We start from the raw sequence: 20,374 nt of genomic DNA, 5'->3' as shown, positions 1-20,374 counted from the left end.
TCAGTTAAATGTACATACCCAGGCAGGCCAGCACATCACAGGCCTGGCTCAAACATCTCTCTGAAGATGAGCAGAATACTTCCTGAGAAGCTTTTCCCCATGTGAATGAGCAGGAGATCCCAGCAGGCTAGCAGAACAGGGTGTCTACATGGAGAGACTCATCCCAGTGGGTTTTAAGTAACTAAGAGGTACGCTCTTAATCTTGATCAGAAATTTCACAATTTGGAAAAGTAACCCCTTGGGTAGCAGTTCTGTAACTAAAAGTCCTGAAATCATAGCCCATCTTACATCAGTATGAAACTAGGAATGGCACAAGTTAAGTCCTTTAAGACCACTTCCAAGAAACCTTAGGAGCTCTTAGTCTCTTCTGCATGGGAGCAAGTGTTGGAAGCAGGACCAGGCTCCCTGGTAAGGCTGCCAGGCTGGTCTGACCAAGTTCTCCACTGCCTTGCCAACCAGCCTGGGCACCTGCCTCTCACTGCATCATGCCTGTTGGCTGGATCCTGTTTCCAGGATGACGTGACCCAGCAACATGATTCTAATACTTGGTGGTCTTTATTCCTTTCTGTAGTGAAATGAGAAATGGCACCAGCCTACATCTTAGCCCTGAGAGCCAAACTCTGGAATGAAAGGCTAAAAATAACAGTGGAGAAGATCTCCAGAGTGTGTGGAAGTCTCATCCATAACAAGCCCTGTATTCTCTCTCTGGGTCAGTCTTGGTAAGAAATGTGGCTGCAACCAGAAGCTGGGGCTTGTGCCAGAGGAGGTGAGACTGTTGCCCTCCACAGAGGCATAAGGCAGGCCTGGCTTGGGGCAAGGAAAATGGGTGGGTAATGCCTAAGAGGTCTGCCTTGGACACAAGAATGTCAACTGTGACATTTTAGTGAAATCCCCCTTGGGCAGTGCCATACCTACTTGTAACCATAAAACTAGGCCTTGAGTGCTAACTCCTACAGAAAATCATCATTACCAAGGCTATGCATGTTACGTGATTCTCATTGGAAACCACTTTCTGTGGCTTTCCTTGCTTATGGGAGGTGTGAAATCAAGAAAGCATCAGGTGCTCTGACCTATTCGCAGCAGACAACTTCAACTACTTTCTTTTTTTCCTTCTTTTTTTTTTTTTTTTGCGGGTCTGGGGATGGAACCCAGAGGCATTTGACCTCCAAGCTACACCCCCAGCCCTATTTTTTTTTTTTTTTTTTTTTTTGGTGGTACTGAGTGTGGAACCCAGAGGTTTTCTACCTCCGGACTATACTCCCAGACCTATTTTCTATTTTATTTGGAAACAGAGTCTCACTAAGTTGCTGAGAGCCTCACTAAGTAGCTCAGGCTGGCTTCGAACCTGTGTGATCCTGTCTCAGCCTCCCAAGCGCGGGGATTACAAGCGTGCGCCACCACGCCCGGCTCCCCAGCCCTATTTTTTATTCTTTATTTTGAAACAGGGTCTCACTGAGTTGTAGAGGGCCTCACTAAGTAGCTGAGGCTGCCCGTGAACCACGGTCCTCCTGTCTCAGCCTCCCAAATGCTGGAATTACAAACATGCACCACCACACCTGGCTATCCCAACTACTCTCTAAAAGCATCTCTGGGCCAAGCTTCATCCCACAAAGGAAACAGAGAGCTTCAGCTTCCCAGAGTCCTCACACCTGGGATATCCCAGAATCAGCCCAGCCTCTAGGTGCTCCAGACCCAGAGCTCAGTGGTCTGTACCTTTCCGGTTTCCCGCTGGATAAGGTCCTGCATCTCTTCTGTCCAGCCCAGAAGTTCCACCAGCTTTTCCACACTGTGAACCACATCCCCTAGCTGGGCCACGTCTCTGCTGCGAGGATGCCAAGCAAAGGGTCCCACCAAGTCGCGGTTGATAAGCAGCCGGGGCACCGAGCTCCGCACAGCCTCAGACAAGCTGGCAAAGGGCTCCACCTGAAAAATGGCCCAGACACAAGGAGCACAGTGTCAACCCCACACCACAGCCTCTGAAGCCCCGAGGGGCGGAGCCAAGGGCAGACCTTGCCATGCAGAGAGCTGCTGCAGCTGCGTTGTCCTCCCAGGCCTCCCTCTCCCTGACTCCTCTGCCCCAAGTGCCTGTCTACTTCCTGCCTCCATCCTTCCTGCCAATCCCAGGCTCTGCTGTGAGCATCTTTGAGCCTGCCCTGCACACGCCCACCTTCATGTCTGGCACAGAGGAGCCAGTGTCCTGCAGGATGCTGGTGTGCCCTGGGCTGAGTCACTCCCCTGGCTCCTCGGTCTTCACCATCGGAGGCCAGGGAGACCCAGAATCCTGCCATCAGGCATCTACATCCCATTCTCAAAGTGGAAAAGATGGGTATGTTAATAAGTGGCATTAAGCCGGGTGTGGTGGCGTACGCTTGTAATCCCCACGCTTGGGAGGCGGAGACAGGAGGATCACGCAGGTTCAAAGCCAGCCGCGCTGGCTTGAGACCCTGTTTCCAAATAAAAATATAAAATAGGTCTGGGAGTGTAGCCCGGAGGTAGAAGGACTTCCAGGAACCCCAGTACCCCCCCACACACACACACACAAAAAAAAAGTGGCATTAAGACTGGCTCATTATCTGGGAGAAAAATGCTCAATTCCTGTCTTTAATTAAAAACCGTTTGGAGCCAGGCATGGTGGCGCACGCTTGTAATCCCAGCATTTGAGAGGCTGAGACAGGAGGATCACGGTTCACGGACAGCCTCAGCTACTCAGTGAGGCCCTTTGCAACTTGGTGAGACCCTGTTTCAAAATAAAGAATTAAAAAATAGGGCTGGGGGTGTAGCTTGGAGGTAAGATGCCCCTGGGTTCCATCCCCAGTACTGCAAAAACAAAAAAAACTTTTGAATAAATATTTAAATGTAAACTGGGTGTGGCGGCACACACTTATAATCCCAGTATTTAGAAGGCTGAGACAGGAAGGATCACAGGTTCATGATCAGCCTCAACTACTTAGGCCCTCTGCAACTTAGACCCTGTTTCAAATTAAAGAATAAAAAATAGGGCTTGGGCCAGGCATGGTGGCTCATGCTTGTAATCCCAGTAGTTGGGAGGCTGAGACAAGAGGGTGACAGGTTCGTGACCAGATTCTGCAACTTGTGAGGCCCTCTGCAACTCAGTGAGGTCCTGTTTTTAAATAAAGAATAAAAAATAGAGGTGTAGCTGAGAGGTAGAATGGCCCTGGGTTCAATCCCCAGTACTGAAACACACACACACACACACACACACACACACACACACACACACAAACTCACTATGTAGGAAATTTAGAAAATTTTAAAACTTCTCATCACCATAAACTGCGATATTTACAACATATGAGACAATTTGTTTCTAAGTGATAAATAATTTATAAGCAATTTGTGAACCAATTTATGTAGCTAATTTATACCTCAATGAAAAATGGGCAAGAAATCCAAATATGCAGTAGTCAGTAAACACACGAGAAGGTGAACTTCACCACTGCAGACCTGCAGTCTGTGTCTTTCACACAGTTTTTTGTTTGTTTTTGGTTTTTGCGGTACTGGGGATGGAATCCAGTGGCATTCTACCGCCAAGCTACACCCCCAGCCCTATTTTATTCTTTATTTTGAAACAGGGTCTCACCGAGTTGCAAAGAACCTCACTAAGTAGCTGAGGCTGGCTGCAAATAGTGGTCCTCTGGTCTCAGCCTCCCAAATTCTGGGATTACAAGCGTGCACCACCATGCCCAGCAGACACACCATTTCTAACCAATCCGATTGACAAAAAGTAAAAGATAATTTAGTATTGACAACAGTGTGAGAAAACAGCCCTCATGCACTACTGATGCTCTGTGATGTGACTTTTAGAACTAAGTTCTCCATATCTGTCAACAATCACCCTCAGGAATACTGGCCCGAGTGTGTAAAAATGTTCACACATGAACAACCTTCACTACAGTCATTATTTTTACAACAAAAATTATGTACTATGTACTTTATCATCCACATTATGGAATGGCTAAAATAAGTTTTGTCAGAGAGCCACAGTCCCTTTTTTTTTTTTTTTTTTTTTTTTGTGGTACTGGGGGTGGAACCCAGAGGCTTTCTACTACCTCCGGGCTACTCCCAGACCTATTTTTTATATTTTATTTGGAAACAGGGTCTCACTAAGTTGCTGAGAGCCTCACTCAGTTGCTGAGGCTGGCTTTGAACCTGTGCGATCCTCCTGTCTCAGCTTCCCAGGCGTGGGGATTACAAGCGTACACCACCACACCTGGCTGTGTGAGTCTTTTAAAAGAAGCATATGGTACTTTTATAGCCAGAAATAAAAAGCTATTTTCATTTTACTTCAAAAATAAAAGTGCTGGTGGTCCTGGTGTCTCCACCTGGTGGCTGGTGCAGTCAGCCAGGCTCAGCCCGCACACTGACCAACATGGCTCCGTGGCCACCTCAGCCCCTCTGTCCTTCCTCCATCCCAGGCCCACATCTGTCTGCACCACGGGCTCTGCTGCCCCTCACCCAGCTCCTGGGCTCCTGCCTGAGGTCCACTGGACTCCACTCTCACACCCCAGCTGCTGCTCCCCAGCTCTACTGGGCAGCTCAACCGCCTCAGCCCTGTGTGAGGAGGCCACGCTGAGCACCCCGGGCCACTCCCACACAGCAGGTGCCTGCTGCCCTCACCCCACCCCAGGCCAGTGTTTCTAGCCACCACCTGCAGGGCCTCTGCTGGGCCCATCCCCCAGGTGACTCGCTCCACAGCACCCTCTCAGCAGGACACACAGCATCCTGGCTCCTCATGGTCCTGCCAGACCTCCCTCAGCTGAGACCTCACCTCCTGCAAGGTCAACATCTGAGGAGGCCCAGCAGTAGGGACTGTGGCCCAGCCCCTCCAGCCCTCCAGCCTCACCTGCTATGTCCTATAGTGTACACATTCTTGTAACAAACCACATCACTGCACACATTTACGCCTCACAAAAGCACCATCCAAAGCACCAGGACAGGCAGGCCCAGCTTGGCGTCCTCCCTCCCCACCTGACCCCATAGACTGAACTCCGAGTCTCTCTCCCTCTCCAGGCCACAGGGTCGCCTCCTGGTTGTCCTCGGCTCTGCCTTCTTCAGGCCCAGTCTCCCTTCCCATGCACAAAGGCGCAGCTGTGTCCCAGAGCCAGTCCTTCAGTGCTGCTCACAGCACAACACCCTCCCAGGCATTCCCCCTCTCCCTCACTCTCTCTCTCACAGGCCCCCATGTCCATGCACCCCCACCTCTCCCAGGCTCCCCCACAGCTGCTGTTCCCCAGGCCAACCACCAGCTGTTTCCACCACCTTCACCCCCAGAACCACTCCTCACAGCCACCTCCCCCGTGCTCCAGCCCAAGCCCCGTGGGCCCCTCAACAAACCTCCAGAGAGGTCCCAAGGATGAGCAGCAGGTCTGCCATGGGGAAATCAACCACATTCAGCAAGAACCTCTGGGGCAGCGGCTCCCCAAAGAACACAATGTCGGGCTTCACGATGCCAGTGCAGACCTGGCAGCAGGGCACTTTGTCTGCCATCACATCGGCCTGGGGATACAGAGAGAAGCATGGCCATGGAAATGGCTTTTAGGAGGAAAAGGCAGCAACTTCTTAAGGAGACTTAGAACAGGCCAAAGGCCAAGAGTCGTGTACTAAACCCCACATGCTCGGCATCAGCGAGGACCAAGTTTGCCAATTGTTTTATATAACCCTAAAAAATGGGAAGGGGGTGTGTAAGAAAGCTAACTGATCCAGGCATGGTGACATACACCTATAACCCGAGTACTTGGAAGGCTGAGACAGGAAGATCACGGGGTTGAAACCTGCACCAGCAGCATCAGCAACTTAAGACTGCTGGCAACCTAGCAAGACCCTGTTTCAACATTAAAATTAAAATAGGCTGGGGATATAGTTCTGAGATATAATGCCCTTGGGGTCAATTCCCAGTACTAATAAATAGAGCAAGTAAGCTGGGGGTGTATCTCAGAGGTAGAACAGCCATGAGTTCAATCCCAAGTATCAAAATAAAAGCCAATCTGGACATGACAGAGTTTCACCCACAGATTCTCCCACAGGCTACAGGTCTAACCCGTTCTACACCTAATGGACTGCAGGCCTTGGACAGGCTGGTTGAGCTGAAGGGACCCAGACACTACTCAGCCCTTCAGGTCAGCTTCAAAGCTAGCTGGTGTTATCAGCAACACCTGCCTACGACTTCTTCCTCTCAGGCCAAGGGGAAGAAGATAACGATTACCAGTGTCCTAACTAGTGTCCTGGCCAGATGGATGAGGGAACATGGAGCCAGACACTGTGTTCTCAAATAATCTTTATGGCTTAGGGGACTTGCTTCTGCAGTCTGAATCTGGCAAGAAACAGTCACTCAAAGAAAGAGTCCTACCATAGCCAGGCATGGTGGCACACACTTGTAATCCCAGCATTCGGGAGGCTGAGACCAGAGGATCATGGTTCATGGACAATCTCAGCTACTTAGGCCCTCTGCAACTCAGTGAGACCCTGTTTCAAAATAAAGAATAAAAAGCAGGGCAGGGGGTGTAGCTCAGAGGTTGAATGCCCCTGGGTTCCATCCCCAGACCCACAAAAAAAAAAAAAAAAAAAAAAAAAAAAACGAGTCCTACCAAAGATTTTAGGTATCGTATACCACAGATAATAAAAACATATTGTGCTGGGCGTAGTGGCACTTGTAATCCCTGCACTTGGGAAGCTGAAACAGGAGGATCGCACAGGCTCGAAGCCAGCCTCAGCTACCGAGTGAGGCTCTCAGTAACTTAGTGAGACCCTGTTTCAAATAAAATATAAAATAGGTCTGGGAGTATAGCCCGGAGGTAGAAAGCCTCTGGGTTCTATCCCCAGTACCACTAAATACATAAATAAAGCCTAATTGTAGAAAGAAATGCATATTGTGTTTATATTAAAAGGAAAGACAAAACAAGCTTGAAATATCTATTAAGAATAGAAAATTAAGCCTGGCGTGGTGGCGCATGCTTGTAATCCCCGTATTCGGGAGACTGAGACCAGACGATTGCAGTTCGTGGACAGCCTCAGCTACTTAGTGAGGCCCTCAGTGAGACCTTGTTTCAAAATTAAGAATAAAAAATAGAGCGGGGGGTGTAGCCTGGAGGTTGAATGTCCCTAGGTTCCATTCCCCAGACCCGCAGGAAAAAAAAAAAAAGAATAGAGAATTATAAGAATAATGTGATATATTAAAAAAACAAATAAAACTTCTAGAAGTAAAAGATGAAGACAATTAATACTAGGGAGCTTCATTCTCTACAGCAAAGCGGGTATTTATTGAGCTGGAAGCAGCCAGAACACAGGGAGGGGCAGGAGCAGAGGGAAAGAAGTGGGTAGAGCAGAGAGATGGAGGCTGAGGACCACCCCGGACCTCAGTACTACACATTGTACACAAATGAAGGGGTCCACATGGAGACACCACAGAGACAAACTGCAAAACTCCACAAAAAGGAAAGTCCTTAAAATATGCAGAAACAGGTCTCAACAGATTCTAAAGTTCATGTGAAAAGGTAAGGCTCAGAACAGCCAAACACAATGTTCAGGGAGGAGGACAATCAGAGAACTCAGCCTTCCCCACGCGGAGCCCTGACGTAGAACTGCAAAGCAAGACTCTATTGGTGAAAGAGCAAACAGACCAAGAGAACACAAGAGAGCCCCAGACTGACAAGAACAACATCGGCTGACCTTTGCTTCAGCAGTCAGTCAACTTGCTGAGAAAAGACTCTTCTCAACAGATGTTGCTGGAACAACCAGATACTCCCCTGCTTGGCAATGAGCTAAGACACAGATGCAGGTGCTTCTGAAAATTAATTCAAAATGGACCCAAGACCTAAAGGAGAGGGTCACATGAGCGGACATCCAGAAACGATATAGAGAAGACCTAGATGACCTTCAGTGTAGCAATGACTTTCTAGATACAACACATAAAACACAGTGCATGAGAGAAATCACTGTGGTTGGACATTTAAAGCTTCTGCTCTGTGTGAGACACTGTCAAGAGAATGAGAAGACAAACCATGGACAGGGAAAATATCTGGAAGATTTGCTGATAAAAAAACTGTTAACTAAAACATACAAAGATCTCTTAAAGCAACAATAAGGAAAAAAAAAAATAGGGCTGGGGTGTATCTCAGAGGTAGATTGCCCTTGGGTTTAATCCCCAGTAACACACACACACACACACACACACACACACACACACACACACACTGGACTAATACTAAGATTTAAAAACAAGCCAGGCATGATGGCGTACACTTGTAATCCCAGCATTTTGGAGGCTGAAACAGGAGGATTCGTGGACAGCCTCAGCTACTTAGTGAGGCCCTTTGCAACTCAGTGAGACCCTATTTCAAAATAAAAAATAGGGCTGTGGGTGTAGCTTGGAGGTAGAATGTCTCTGGGTTTCATCCCCAGTACCACACACAAAAAAAATTAAAAACAAAAATTTTTTTGTTTTTTAAAAATAAAGTCTATATGCTTTAAATATATATATATATATATATATATATATATATATATATATATTTTTTTTTTTTTTTTTTTTTTTGGTGGTACTGGGGGTGGAACCCAGAGCCTTTCTACCTCCGGGCTATACTCCCAGACCTATTTTCTATTTTATTTGGAAACAGGGTCTCACTAAGTTGCTGAGAGCCGCTTCACTAAGTAGCTGAGGCTGGCTTCAAACCTGCGCGATCCTCCTGTCTCAGCCTCCCAAGCGCAGGGATTATAAGCATACACCACCACATTTGGCTAAAGAAAAAAATTTTAAAACTTAAAAATGACCCAGGCATGGTGTCACATGCCTGTGGTCCCTGTTCTTTGAGGCTGAGACAGGAGATGAGCAGTTTCCTCATTGTTCAAGAACAATGTCTGCAAGTACTGAGACTTTCATCAATCTAGTGAGACCACATTTCAAAATAAAAATAAGATAGGGTTGGGTGTAGCTCAGATGCAGACGGCCCCTTAGTTCAATCCCAAGTACCAAAAATACAAAATAAAATAAAACTTAAGAAAAGTAGTACATGGTGGTGTATGCCTGTAATTCCAGTACTTGGGAGACTGAGACAGGAGGATTGCAGGTTTGAGTACAGCCCCAGCAACTCAGCACGACCTTCAGCAACTTTGTGAGACCCTGTTTCCAAATTAAAAAGATAGGCCTGGGTAGCTGGAAGGTAGACTGCCCCTCGGGTCAGCCTCCAGTACCAAAAGAAAAGAAAAGACAGACTGAAAGTGGACTGTATGTCAAGCTCTGTTTTCAAGGACACATAAAGCTGACAGATCCCAAAGGAGGCAGCAAGCAGATCTCGATCCCGACACTTCCAGAGGATAGACCAGAGGGGCTGAGGGCGCGACACTGGGAGCACCTGGGATCTTCTGTGGAAGGGGAGCCGACCCTCAGGGACACCTGAGGGGACAGACACAGATGGCTACTGACAACCATACAAGCAACTGGAGGAGGCACAGAAGCCCAGGTGGACATCAAAGGGAGGAGAAGGGAACAGAAGGTCCCGGGGAGGACGAAGGCCAGTGGGCTGGGCACCTCCTGCAGGCCCCTCGAGGCCCTACCCAGGACCGTCCAAGCCTTTCTCACCTGCTTTACCTGGCGCTCCAGAGAGAAGCACACCCAGACCTGCGGAGGTCGGCACCGTGGCCTACCAGGCCCCACTCTTACTCTGTTACAGAAAGGCCTTCAAATTTGCTCAGTTTTTGAAAAGAAAGGACTTCATCCACAGCCTCCATCACCTGATCCACTAGGGTTCTCACCCACTGCCTTCCACACACACCTCCCCACAGTGCTCCCTGGGCCGGCCTGGGACTCTCCCCAGCCCTGCCTCCCAGAAGGCCTCTTCTGGCCCGATATCTCATTCTGGCCCAAGCTCTGCCCTCTCTACTCAGATTATCCGTCCCTCTGAAACTCTTGCCAAGAAAGGCAACCTGCTGCCCAAATGATCTCTCTAAAATGCAAATCCCCTCACATAATTTTCCTGCTTAAAATCCTTTGTTAACCTTCGAGATGAAGTCCAACTCCTAAAAGAGCAGGCAGGCTGCACCCCCAGGTCCAGCTACTCACCCCCAAAACCAGCGGTTCTGCCCATGGCTGCTCAGGGCTTCTTCTATCACTTGGCACTTTTTTTTTTCCAGTACTGGGAATTGAACCTAGGGATGTTCTACCTCTGAGCTACACCCCCAGACCTATTTATTTCTTATTTAGAAATAGGGTCTTGGTAGGTTGCTGAAGCTGTACTTGAACCTGTGGTCCTCCTGTCTCAGCCTCCCAAGTACTAGGATTATAGGCATGCACTACCACACCTGGCTGGCTATGTTTTTTTAAGACAAGATACCAAGTGTATGAGCAAAAAAAGAAAAAGAGATAAAGTGGACTCTATCAAAATGAAAACCTTCATGTATCAAAAGATATTACCAAGAAAGTAAAAAGCCAGGTATAGTGGTACACACCTATCATCCTAGTACTTGGAAGACTGAGACAGGAAGATCACAGGTTTGAGGCCAGCCTCAGCAACTTAGTAGACCCTCAGCAACTTAACAAAAACCTGCCTGAAAATAAAAAATACAATAAAACAGCACTGGATTCAATGTCCCTGGGTTCAATACCTAAGACTCCCCCTAAAAAAAAGCAAAAAAAAAAAAAAAAAAAAAAGACAACCAACCTGGAGGGTGGGAGAATATATTTACAAATCATGTGTATGAGAAGTATCTACTTTCCAGAATGTGTAAAGAACGCTTACAAGCCGAATGTGGTGGCACATGCCTATAATTTCAGTATTTGGGAGGCTGAGACAGGAGGATCAATGATTTAAGGATAGCCTCCGTGCAAGTAGCAAGACTGTCATAAATCTAGTGAGACCCTCTTCAAAATAAAAATTTCAAAAAATAGGGCTGGCTGGGCGTGGTGGCACACACTTGTAATCCCTGCACTTAGGAGGCAGAGACAGGAGGATCGCGCTGGTTCGAAGCCAGTACGACCAAAAAAATATAGGGCTGGGTGTGTAACTTAGAGGTAGAATGCCCCTGGGATCGATATACCCATTACCAAAAAAAAAAAAAAAAAAAAAAAAAAAACCTCTTATGACTCAAAAATAACAAACAAATTGCACAATAGAACAGCTGCTATACAAAGCAGTTTGGCTGCTCCTCAGAGATTTAGCCGGGTATCCAGGTCCATATCCAATAGAGCTGAAAGCAGCTCAGATGCATGTTGTTCGTGCACTTTAAATCACAGCTGGAAACAAAAACCAAAAGTCTCCACCATGGGTGAAGTAAACAAATCATGCACAAACTGCACGGACAATCATCAGTCATTGAAAAGAAGTGGCACATGCCTGTCATCCCAGAACTTGGGAGGCTAGGACAGGAGGATCAAAGGTTCATGGCCAGCCTTAGCAATTTAGCAAGTCCCTGTTTCAAAATAAAAAAAATAATATAGGACTGAGGGTATAGGCTTGGAAGTAGAAAACTGCTGGGTTCCATCCCCAGCATAAAAAAAAAAAAAGCTACAATGTAAATGAACCAAGGATGGTGGCCCAAGCTTGTGACCCCAGTGCTTTGGAGGCTGAGCTACAGCCTCAGCTACTTAATGAGGCCCTTTGCAACTCAGTGAGACCCAGTTTCAAAATAAAGAATAAAAAGTAGGGCAGGGGGTATAGCTCAGAGGTAGAGTGCCCTGGGTTCCATCTCAGTACCACACACATGCACACACACACAATTATACTAAGTAAAAGAAGCTAGGGAGACACAAAGGCCACATGGCTCCACTGATATAAAACACACACGGTGACAAGTCTATAGGACGGAGGCAGAGGGTGCTCCCCCAGGGCCAGTGGCATGATTACAAGGTTTCCTTTGGGGCTTTGGAAGTGGCAGCAGCAATCAGGCAACAGCTCACACAGTGAGCAGCACCTCGTTTCGTGTGATGTCAACTTTGCCTCGATCAAAACAAAGACAAGGTCCTGTGCCACCAAAGCCTTTCAGAGTGTTATCCTATCCCAAATGCACGGGGTATAATCTCAGGTATCATCGCTGCGTTGCATGTTTGTGTGTGCATGTGTGTGACGGCAAATTAAATCCAGGTGCATCTTTTTTTTTTTTTTTTTTTTTTTTTGGTGGTACTGGGGTTCCTAGAAACCCTTCTGCCTCCAGGCTATACTCCCAGACCTATTTTTTATACTTTTTTTTAAAATTTGGAAACAGGGTCTCTCAAGCCAGCGCGGCTGGCTTCAAACCTGCACGATCCTCCTGTCTCTGCTTCCCAAGCGCGGAGATTACAAGTGTGCGCCACCATGCCCGGCAATACAGGCACATCTTTTATTTTTTATTTTGAAACAGGGTCTGGCTAAGTTGCTAAGGGTCTCACTAAGATATTGAGGCTGACCTCAAACCTGTGATATTCCTATCTCAGCCTCTCAAGTACTGGGATCACAGGTGTGAGCTATCACAGCTGACCGCTGCATTATTATTCATAGTGAAAATTACAAACATCAAAAAATGTCTTTCAATATGCAAATAGATAAATGTAATACTCTATATAAAGAGACCAAAGAGGGTGGGCAGAACTGCAGATGTTGACAAATGTCCATGGGACTTTGCATAGGAAACATCAACTGTAGAATATTGAGCGTAATACGATCTCATTACTCAAGAAATCCGTGTGTAGATATAATACATGCACTATATACACACTATTCATACACATCTCTCTTTTAAAGGCCTAGAACATTACACACCAAGTTGTTAAAGATGGGCTATAGGGACTGGATGGAGGGAGATTCTTTCTGCATGTTTCTGTGCTGCTTTAGGTTTTTAGTAGCATATATTACTTTTCTATATTAAAAGTAAATTTTTGTGTGTGGATCTGGGGATGGAACCCAGGGGCATTCGACCTCTGAGCCACAGCCCCCTGCCCTATTTTTTATTTTTTATTTTGAAACAGGTCTCACGGAGTTGCAGAGGTCCTCACTAAGTAGCTGAGGCTGTCCGCGAAACACGATCCTCCGGTCTCAGCCTCCTGAATGCTGGGATCACAAGCGTGCGCCACCACGCCCGGCTTAAAAGTAAAATATTTTTATGCTGTATCATTCTGCTGTCCTTTCAACACAACACTTATAAAATACTACTTTTCCAGACTGCCCCCACCAGAGGACAACTCACCCAAAAGTCCTCCCCTGAATAGGATCTTCGGCAGACTGTGCAGGTAGCTGAGGCAAAGGTTCCATGGGCTTCAACCAGCTTGGTGGCAGGGATGCCAGACACTGAAATTCAAGCCAAACCAGAGTTTGCACCTCTGAGTAAGCATGCAAGTCCCAAAACACGCTTCTGCCTGCAGAGACCTCCGCAGAGGATCTCAGCCCCTCCGTGAAGCCTGACGACCTGGATGCATTGCCAATAGACGACTCTCCTCCAGCCAGGGTGGGCGTGAGGGCAAGGGGCTCCTGGCTGGAGCCAAATCACATTAAAACCAAGCCTTGAGGCTGGGCACGGGGCTGGGGTGTGGCAGGTGGAGTGTTTGCCTCACACACACAGGGCCGCGGGATAGATTCCCAGCATTTAAAAGGATAAAACCCTTCAGTACAAAATTCATTTGGCATCAATTCAGATAAAACCATGTTCTACAGATACCAAGTAAAAATGAGCATATGAATACTCTAAGTTTCAAAAAGTATTTATTGAGCCAGGCGTGGTGGCACATGCTTGTAATCCCCGCGCTGGGGAGGCAGAGGCAGGAGGATTGCACAGGTTCGAAGCCAGCCCGCTGGCTGAAGAGACCCTGTTTCCAAATATAAAAAAGTATAAAATAGGTCTGGGAGTGTAGCCCGGAGGTAGAAGGGCTTCCAGGAACCCCAGTACCACCAAAAAAAATATATTTATTGTTGGAAAAAGACCCAAAGTAACTTTTTTGGGTGATTCTGGGGTCCGAGCTCAGGGGTACTCTACTACTGTGCTTTTTTCCACAGCCTGTTTTACATTTTTTTCTTTTTGTGGTACTGGGGATTAAACCCAAGAGTGTTCTACCTCTGAGCCACACCCCAATCCTATTTTATTTATTTATTTATTTTATTTATTTATTTATTTATTTGGTGGTACTGGGGGTGGAACTCAGAGGCTTTCTACCTCCGGGTTATACTCCCAAACCTTTTTTATATTTTATTTGGAAACAGGGTCTCACTAAGTTGCTGAGAGCCTCACTCAGTAGCTGAGGCTGGCTTCGAACCTGTATGATCCTCCCGTCTCAGCCTCCCAAGCGCGGGGATTACAAGCATGCGCCACCATGCCCGGCTATTATTTTTTATTTTGAAACAGGGTCTCACTAAATTGCTGAGGCTGGCTGGCCTCGAAGTTACAATCCTCCCGTCTCCGCCTCCCAAGTATTGGGATTACAAGCATGCACCACCACGTCTGGCTGTTTCTAGATTTATGATGTAAGAAAACGGAGCACACAGCTGAACCAGGCCTGGCCGAGTGTTGCTGATGGAAACTCGTGAGAGGGTGAGGGCTTCTCACACACTATTCTTGATTTTTGTATACTCCATATCTACCTACTACCTTTCTTTCTTCCTTCCTTCCTCTCTTTTGTTGTGGTAACAGGGACAGAACCCAGGAACATTCTCCTTCCAAACGATAACCCTAACACTGTCTGTTTTGTTTTGAAACAGGGTCTTTCTGGGTTGCTGAGAGTCTCGTCAGCGCGCTGCTGAGGCAGCTTCCAGCCTGCCATCCTCCTGTCTCAGCCTCCTAAGCATGGGATCACAGGCCTGCCATCCTCCTGTCTCAGCCTCCTAAGCATGGGATCACAGGCCTGTGCTACCATACCCAGCTTCCGTGTATTTCTTGTAATAATGGCAAAACAGTGTCAACTTTGGTTCTGCCCCAAACTCGCAGCCCAGGAAGGATGGAAGTAAGGGGTACCAGGAAGGTCGGGACAGCGGCCCTGAACACCCAGGAAGGGCTTGCTGGGAAAAAATGCTGAGGTGTGAATGCCAAGCCAGCCCACCTAGACAGGCCATGGCGCGTGGCAGGGCTCACCTTTCTCAAGCCCATCGATGTTCTGTGTGTAGAGCCGCAGAAGCAGCCCCTTGTCATGGAGCAAGCGGAGGAAGTAGTGAGTGATGTTGGGCCTGTAGTTCCCAGGGTATAGCTCCTTGGCCAAAGTGAAAAAGGGCTTGGGGTTGTGAAAGAAAAATTCAAGTTCAAAAATGGCCTCAGGGTACGGAATGTTGTACTGCTGGAGGTTGCTGTACAGGCCACTCCCTGGAGATCTGTAGGGTGAGAAGGAAGAGGCACTGAGCCCACGGAGCCCATGGAAGATGGCAGGAAGGGGCATCAAGGTGGGGCTGCGGGTACCTGAAGTCAGGGATGCCGCTGGGCGTGCTGATGCCGGCCCCCGCCATGACCACCACCTTCTGGCAGGCTCTGGCCCGGATCAGCTCAGCTATGTCCTGCAGGGAAAGCTTCTTCTCACTGTTGCTTCCACTTCCAAAGATGCCTGCAGCACCCACAGAGAGACAGATGGACCTTCTTCCACCTGTGACACTGACAAGCAAAGGTAGAGTAGAAAGGGAGCAGGTGGCAGCCAGTCTCATGCTAGCAAGAAGCACAGCTGCCCTCTTCCCACACGGCAAACATCGGATGCGGCTATGGACTTCCCTCGCCCCCAAGAGAACCACTTTTTTCACCACAGCTAACTACTGGCTAAAACAGAAATCAATCTCAAGTCAGAAACCAAGACTTATTGGGAGCAAAAAGTTCAGGGAGGTATCACTTCACATTCCCGACGCCCAAGGACAGTGCTGAGGAGAACAGCATCCCAGGCCAAAGGTCAAGCAAAGGTCAAGCCAGGCCCAAAGCATCCTTGTGTGGGGTGTCCCCAGAGCTGCACACCCTAAGGCACCTGGGATGCGGTAGAAATACAGTGGCATTTAAAGAAAAGTTCTCAGACTTCACACCAAATATGATTTGGATAAAAGAAGGGCTCTAGAGACCACTCCAGAAAGAAGCATGCAGGTCCTGACAGCTGGGGTCCAAGCTGCTACAGACAGCTAGCCTCCACGGCTGCAGCAGGTGATCAGCTCAGGTACTCGGCAGCCACCACACAATCAGGCATGGCCATCATGTACTGCAGCTCAGGGCTCTCCCTGCAAAGTCCTAGACAGGTTCCCAGGTCACCTCCAGAAGCCAGGGGCCAAGACTAGAAGTGCAAAGTGGCCCTTTTTCAAAGGCCATCTTAGAATGCACACTGAGATTATCACCTTGGACTGGCTCAGTTTGAATACAGGATCTTTGGCTGGGTGGGATTTGTCTGCAAGCAGATCCCAAAGGACCTGGTGTGATCTTCATGGTGCAGTAATGTCTAATCCCTCCTTCCTCCAAACTTGTCACATGCCTGCCTCTCTGACCTTCTTTATTGTAACCCATGACAATTATTAGTTTCTGTGCTTGATTAACTTTTATGATGCCTTATTTAAATTTCTATAAAAATAAGGCCCTAGCTACAGAAGGTTGAGAGAATTGTCATCTATCTTCTCCCCAACCCCCCAATTATTAAATTCTCTTAAAATTATTATATCAGGCTTTGTGTCGATGTCATACAAGAAGACTACTGTCACGAAGCTACCTTGAGCAACAACCTTCTGTGGTGGGACTACGGAACAAGCAGTATCCGCTGGAGCCTGAGATAGCCTTTCATAGAGGAGACACAGACACACAGTAAACCAGGACTTTGTAAATGACTCAACACCTGGGGGAGCGAGTGAGCGACAGGAAGGAAACAGAGCAAGGCCAAATGACACAGCCCAACACCTGTGCGTGTCTGTGAGGTCTCAGGTGCGTGGCACCCTGGGAGGACTCCTGGCTGTCTGGGCACCTAACCAAGTGGCACTGTCTCTATTACCCTGGTGACCTGCCCTGAGTCAGGACTTGGACACCAGGGCACAGGCACCTTTCTCACACCCTGAGGCTGGCAGCCACCAGGTTCCTTCTCCCATGAGACAGCCCTTGATGACTCTACTTGAGACAAGAGATAGGACAAATCAAATTGACAATCAGTTGGAAGTGGTGACACATGCCTGAAATCCCAGTACTTGGGAGGCTGAGATGGGAGGATTACAGGTTCAAGGACTTAGCAAGACCCTGTTTCAAAATAAGGAAAGATAAGCCGGGCGTGGTGGCACACGCTTGTAATCCCCACGCTTGGGAGGCTGAGACAGGAGGATCACGCAGGTTTGAAGCCAGCCTCAGCTGGCTTAAGAGACCCTGTTTCTAAATAAAAGTATAAAAAATAGGTCTGGGAGTGGAGCCTGGAGGTAGAAGGCCCCTGAGTTCCACCCCCAGTATCACCAAAAAAAAATAAAATAAAATAAAATAAGGAAAGATCTAAAGGTGTATCTTGGATGCAGAATGCCTCTGGGCTCCATCTCCAGTACCAAAACAACAACAACAACAACAACAACAACAACAACAACAACAACACACCTGACAACCCTCCCCATATGAGTGATGCCTCAAAAGATAGTATAGACATAAGAGTGGCAACTGCACCGAGTGTGCTGGTGCACACCTGTGGTCCTAGTACTTGGGAGGCTGAAATGGAAAGATCAAGGACAGTCTCAGCAAGCAGTGAGGCTCATGTCAACCTAGCGAGACCCTGTTTCAAAATTTAGAAAGTAGAATGGGGCTAGGGGCATAGCTCAGAGGTGGAATTCCACTTGGTTCAATCCCCAGTACCACACACACACACACACAAAAGGGACAAGCAACTGAGAACATCTTTTTTACTCATCAGACAAGCCAGAAACATGGTGCGCAAAGACAATTCAGACATGTCAGGGAAGTTCAGAACCTTATCTTCTAGGAAGACCGTAATGCAGTTTTTGCTTTTTTGTTTTGTTTTGCTGCTCTTTAAAAACCAGCACTGCAAAATTTCTGCCATGCACTCGGCGGCCATGATTTGCTTGGAGGTCCTCTGCTCCCCACAGGATCCTAGCATCCTAAATGAGCACAGCACCCTCCAGTGACAGTTTAAACCTCCCATTGCTCTCATGTGCATCCCTTTTCCAGCCAAGCCAAAGGGCCCTGTTTTCACATATGTGCTAACTCTGATCTCCCAGGTCAAGCTCCTGGCTGAACCCCAGGGGCAGCGGCAGGCCACACCAGAAGGCAACAGTGCTGCTCCTGCTCCTGCTCCTTTTCGGGCCCCTGTCACTGCTTCCCCCACGCAGCGCAGCACAGCACACTGCGCCTCCCTTCACAGTGGTCAGTGACTGTCACTTGGGGACTTGTTTGCCGCCACAGACCAGGGGGTAGTCGACACCCATCTGTGTGGCCACCTCTCCCACCATTTCATAGGTGTGTTCCACGGCGGACACAGGAGTGCAATGCAGGGCTACGGGCACAAAAAGGAAGTCGAGTCCCCACAAGACCCTGAGCCTCAGCTGACACAGTGAAAACCCAGGGAGCCCCAGGTGACTCTGACAGTCCTGTGTTGTTCCTGATGGTGTGCTGTGGTGCTGGGAGGGAGGCAAACACTGTCTCTAAACTGTCCTGTCCCCAACTCTTACAGTTTTGTTGGGAAGAGGTACAACTGTAAACCATCCACCAGCAAACACACGAAATACACAGAGCAGGGGCACTGGAAATACAGAAGCACACAGAGCTCCTCCAGCACGCAAGGTTCCTGTGCTACAGGTGCGTGTCGAAGCACCTCTGCAGACTCCACTTCTGCCGCTACAGAAGTAGTCAAAGGAAAACTGGGCGGAAGGTCAAGGAAGAAAAGAAAAAGGGAAGTCCTGGGCCCAGATCACCACCGCCACCACACACAGCGTCAAGGATATCCATTCAGGGTCCCGGCCTGAACAACGCGTTCCAATCTCTTCCTAAGCATGAACTGATTAGAGATACGTAAACAGAACAAGAGGAAAGTGAAGCCATCGTCAGATGCCTGCCCAGCAGAGGTCCTGCGCAGCCCACTGAAGTGCATTCCCACTCATCTATGTAAGTAGGTGCGAGTCACTGAAAACATGGACAGCTTTATCCAATGTCTAGAAGACACTTCTGGGTGTAAGACTGAGAACACGCTACCTGGCATGAAAGTCTCTGGGAGCAGGGGATCCCAAGGCAGCCATGGGTACTGCCTGGGAGAGAGAGAGCACAAAGGGACACAAAGAATGAATTCACACAAGAGCCCCCAAACCTACAACTGAGGGGCAGAAGACGTTTCTAGAAGTTCCAGAAAGCCTGTGCAAATGGACTGCTACTCACAGCACCCTAGGCTCCTGTGTTAGGGTGAAAGGCTGTGAGGGTTCGGCCAATCAGTCTTGCAGATTAGCCTGATACCAGAACAGAATCCATGGAAGCAAGCCTCTGTCCTGGTTCCTAATCTACCCCCAGCACCCAGAACAGGGTCTGGCAAAGAGCTCAAATATAAAGGTACCCTGGATAAACATCTCCTTATTAGACTTTCCATTGCACATCATGTGACTGTTCCACCGGCTTAATATCCATCCACTGCGGGACATTTATTTCCTATCCATCGCAGGCCTTAAGGCTTTTCCGCGGGTACACTCCGTTCCTGGGTAAGGATTCTGGCTGGAAACCGCTTGCACAAAATGCTCCAGAAGGAGGGGGAAGAATGGGGCGAGGGTGCGGATAGTCAAAAAGAGTGCAATTGCTGTGTGACCTTTAGACCCAGCAGTCCCAATATTAGGATTTTATCCAATAAGCAAGGCGCAAACATGGTTACTCAGCACAGCGTTATTTATAATAGCTAGAGATTTGAAGATCTTTCGACAATGGAATGATGAAATAAATTATGAAGCACCCACAGAACTGACTTCCACAGATCAGTAGAAGGACCCTACTGCAATGGAAGCACCTCTGAGACCCAAGGCTACGAAGCGACCTGGCACCGACGCCCGGGAGCCTCGGGAAGGCCGAGTCGCGACTGCGGGGCCTCTGGAGCACACCTGCCCGGGTCTCGCCGGCACCGCTTTCCAGCCGCGTGCGCGCGGAAGCCGCTCAGCCCCGCACACAAAGGCCTACAGCCTCCCGGGGCCCACTGCCGGAGCGCGCCCAGTGCCCGCCGGCCGCACAGCGCCATGACGTCCTGCCACTAGGACTAGGTGCCGGGGGAGGGCAAGGGGGAGGTCCTCTGCCGGGAGCGTTCTGGCCCCGCCCCCAGAGCGCTCTGGCCCCGCCCCAAGACCTTGCCCCGCCCCGCGAGCTCTCGCCCCGCCCCCGAGCGCCCCGAGGGAGGTAGACCTCGGTGCAGAAGGCCCCCAGCCCTGGATGTTCGGGTGCCTTTCTATGCCTTCGTCTCTGCCTTCCTTCACTGGGATGGGGATGATGACTAGACTTTTTTCTT

General features: G+C 48.6%; 1 protein-coding gene across 1 annotated transcript; it reads right to left on the bottom strand.

Moving 5' to 3' along the window:
* Positions 1-1,677: 1,677 nt before the first annotated feature.
* On the bottom strand, positions 1,678-15,539 carry SIRT3 (sirtuin 3; the record flags this gene model as incomplete). The annotated part of the gene is made up of 5 exons (XM_080694079.1): positions 15,361-15,539; positions 15,043-15,275; positions 13,171-13,271; positions 5,356-5,517; positions 1,678-1,923 (listed from the first exon to the last, which is right to left on the bottom strand). Exons 1-5 carry the CDS (start codon positions 15,405-15,407, stop codon positions 1,678-1,680), a joined length of 789 nt encoding a protein of 262 aa, XP_080550205.1. The 5' UTR covers positions 15,408-15,539.
* Between the last annotated feature and the right edge of the window lie 4,835 nt (positions 15,540-20,374).

This window comes from Muscardinus avellanarius, assembly GCF_963383645.1.
Source record: "Muscardinus avellanarius genome assembly, chromosome: 1".
Taxonomy (NCBI): Eukaryota; Metazoa; Chordata; class Mammalia; order Rodentia; family Gliridae; genus Muscardinus; species Muscardinus avellanarius.
This window is presented reverse-complemented; position numbering and strand designations above follow the sequence as displayed.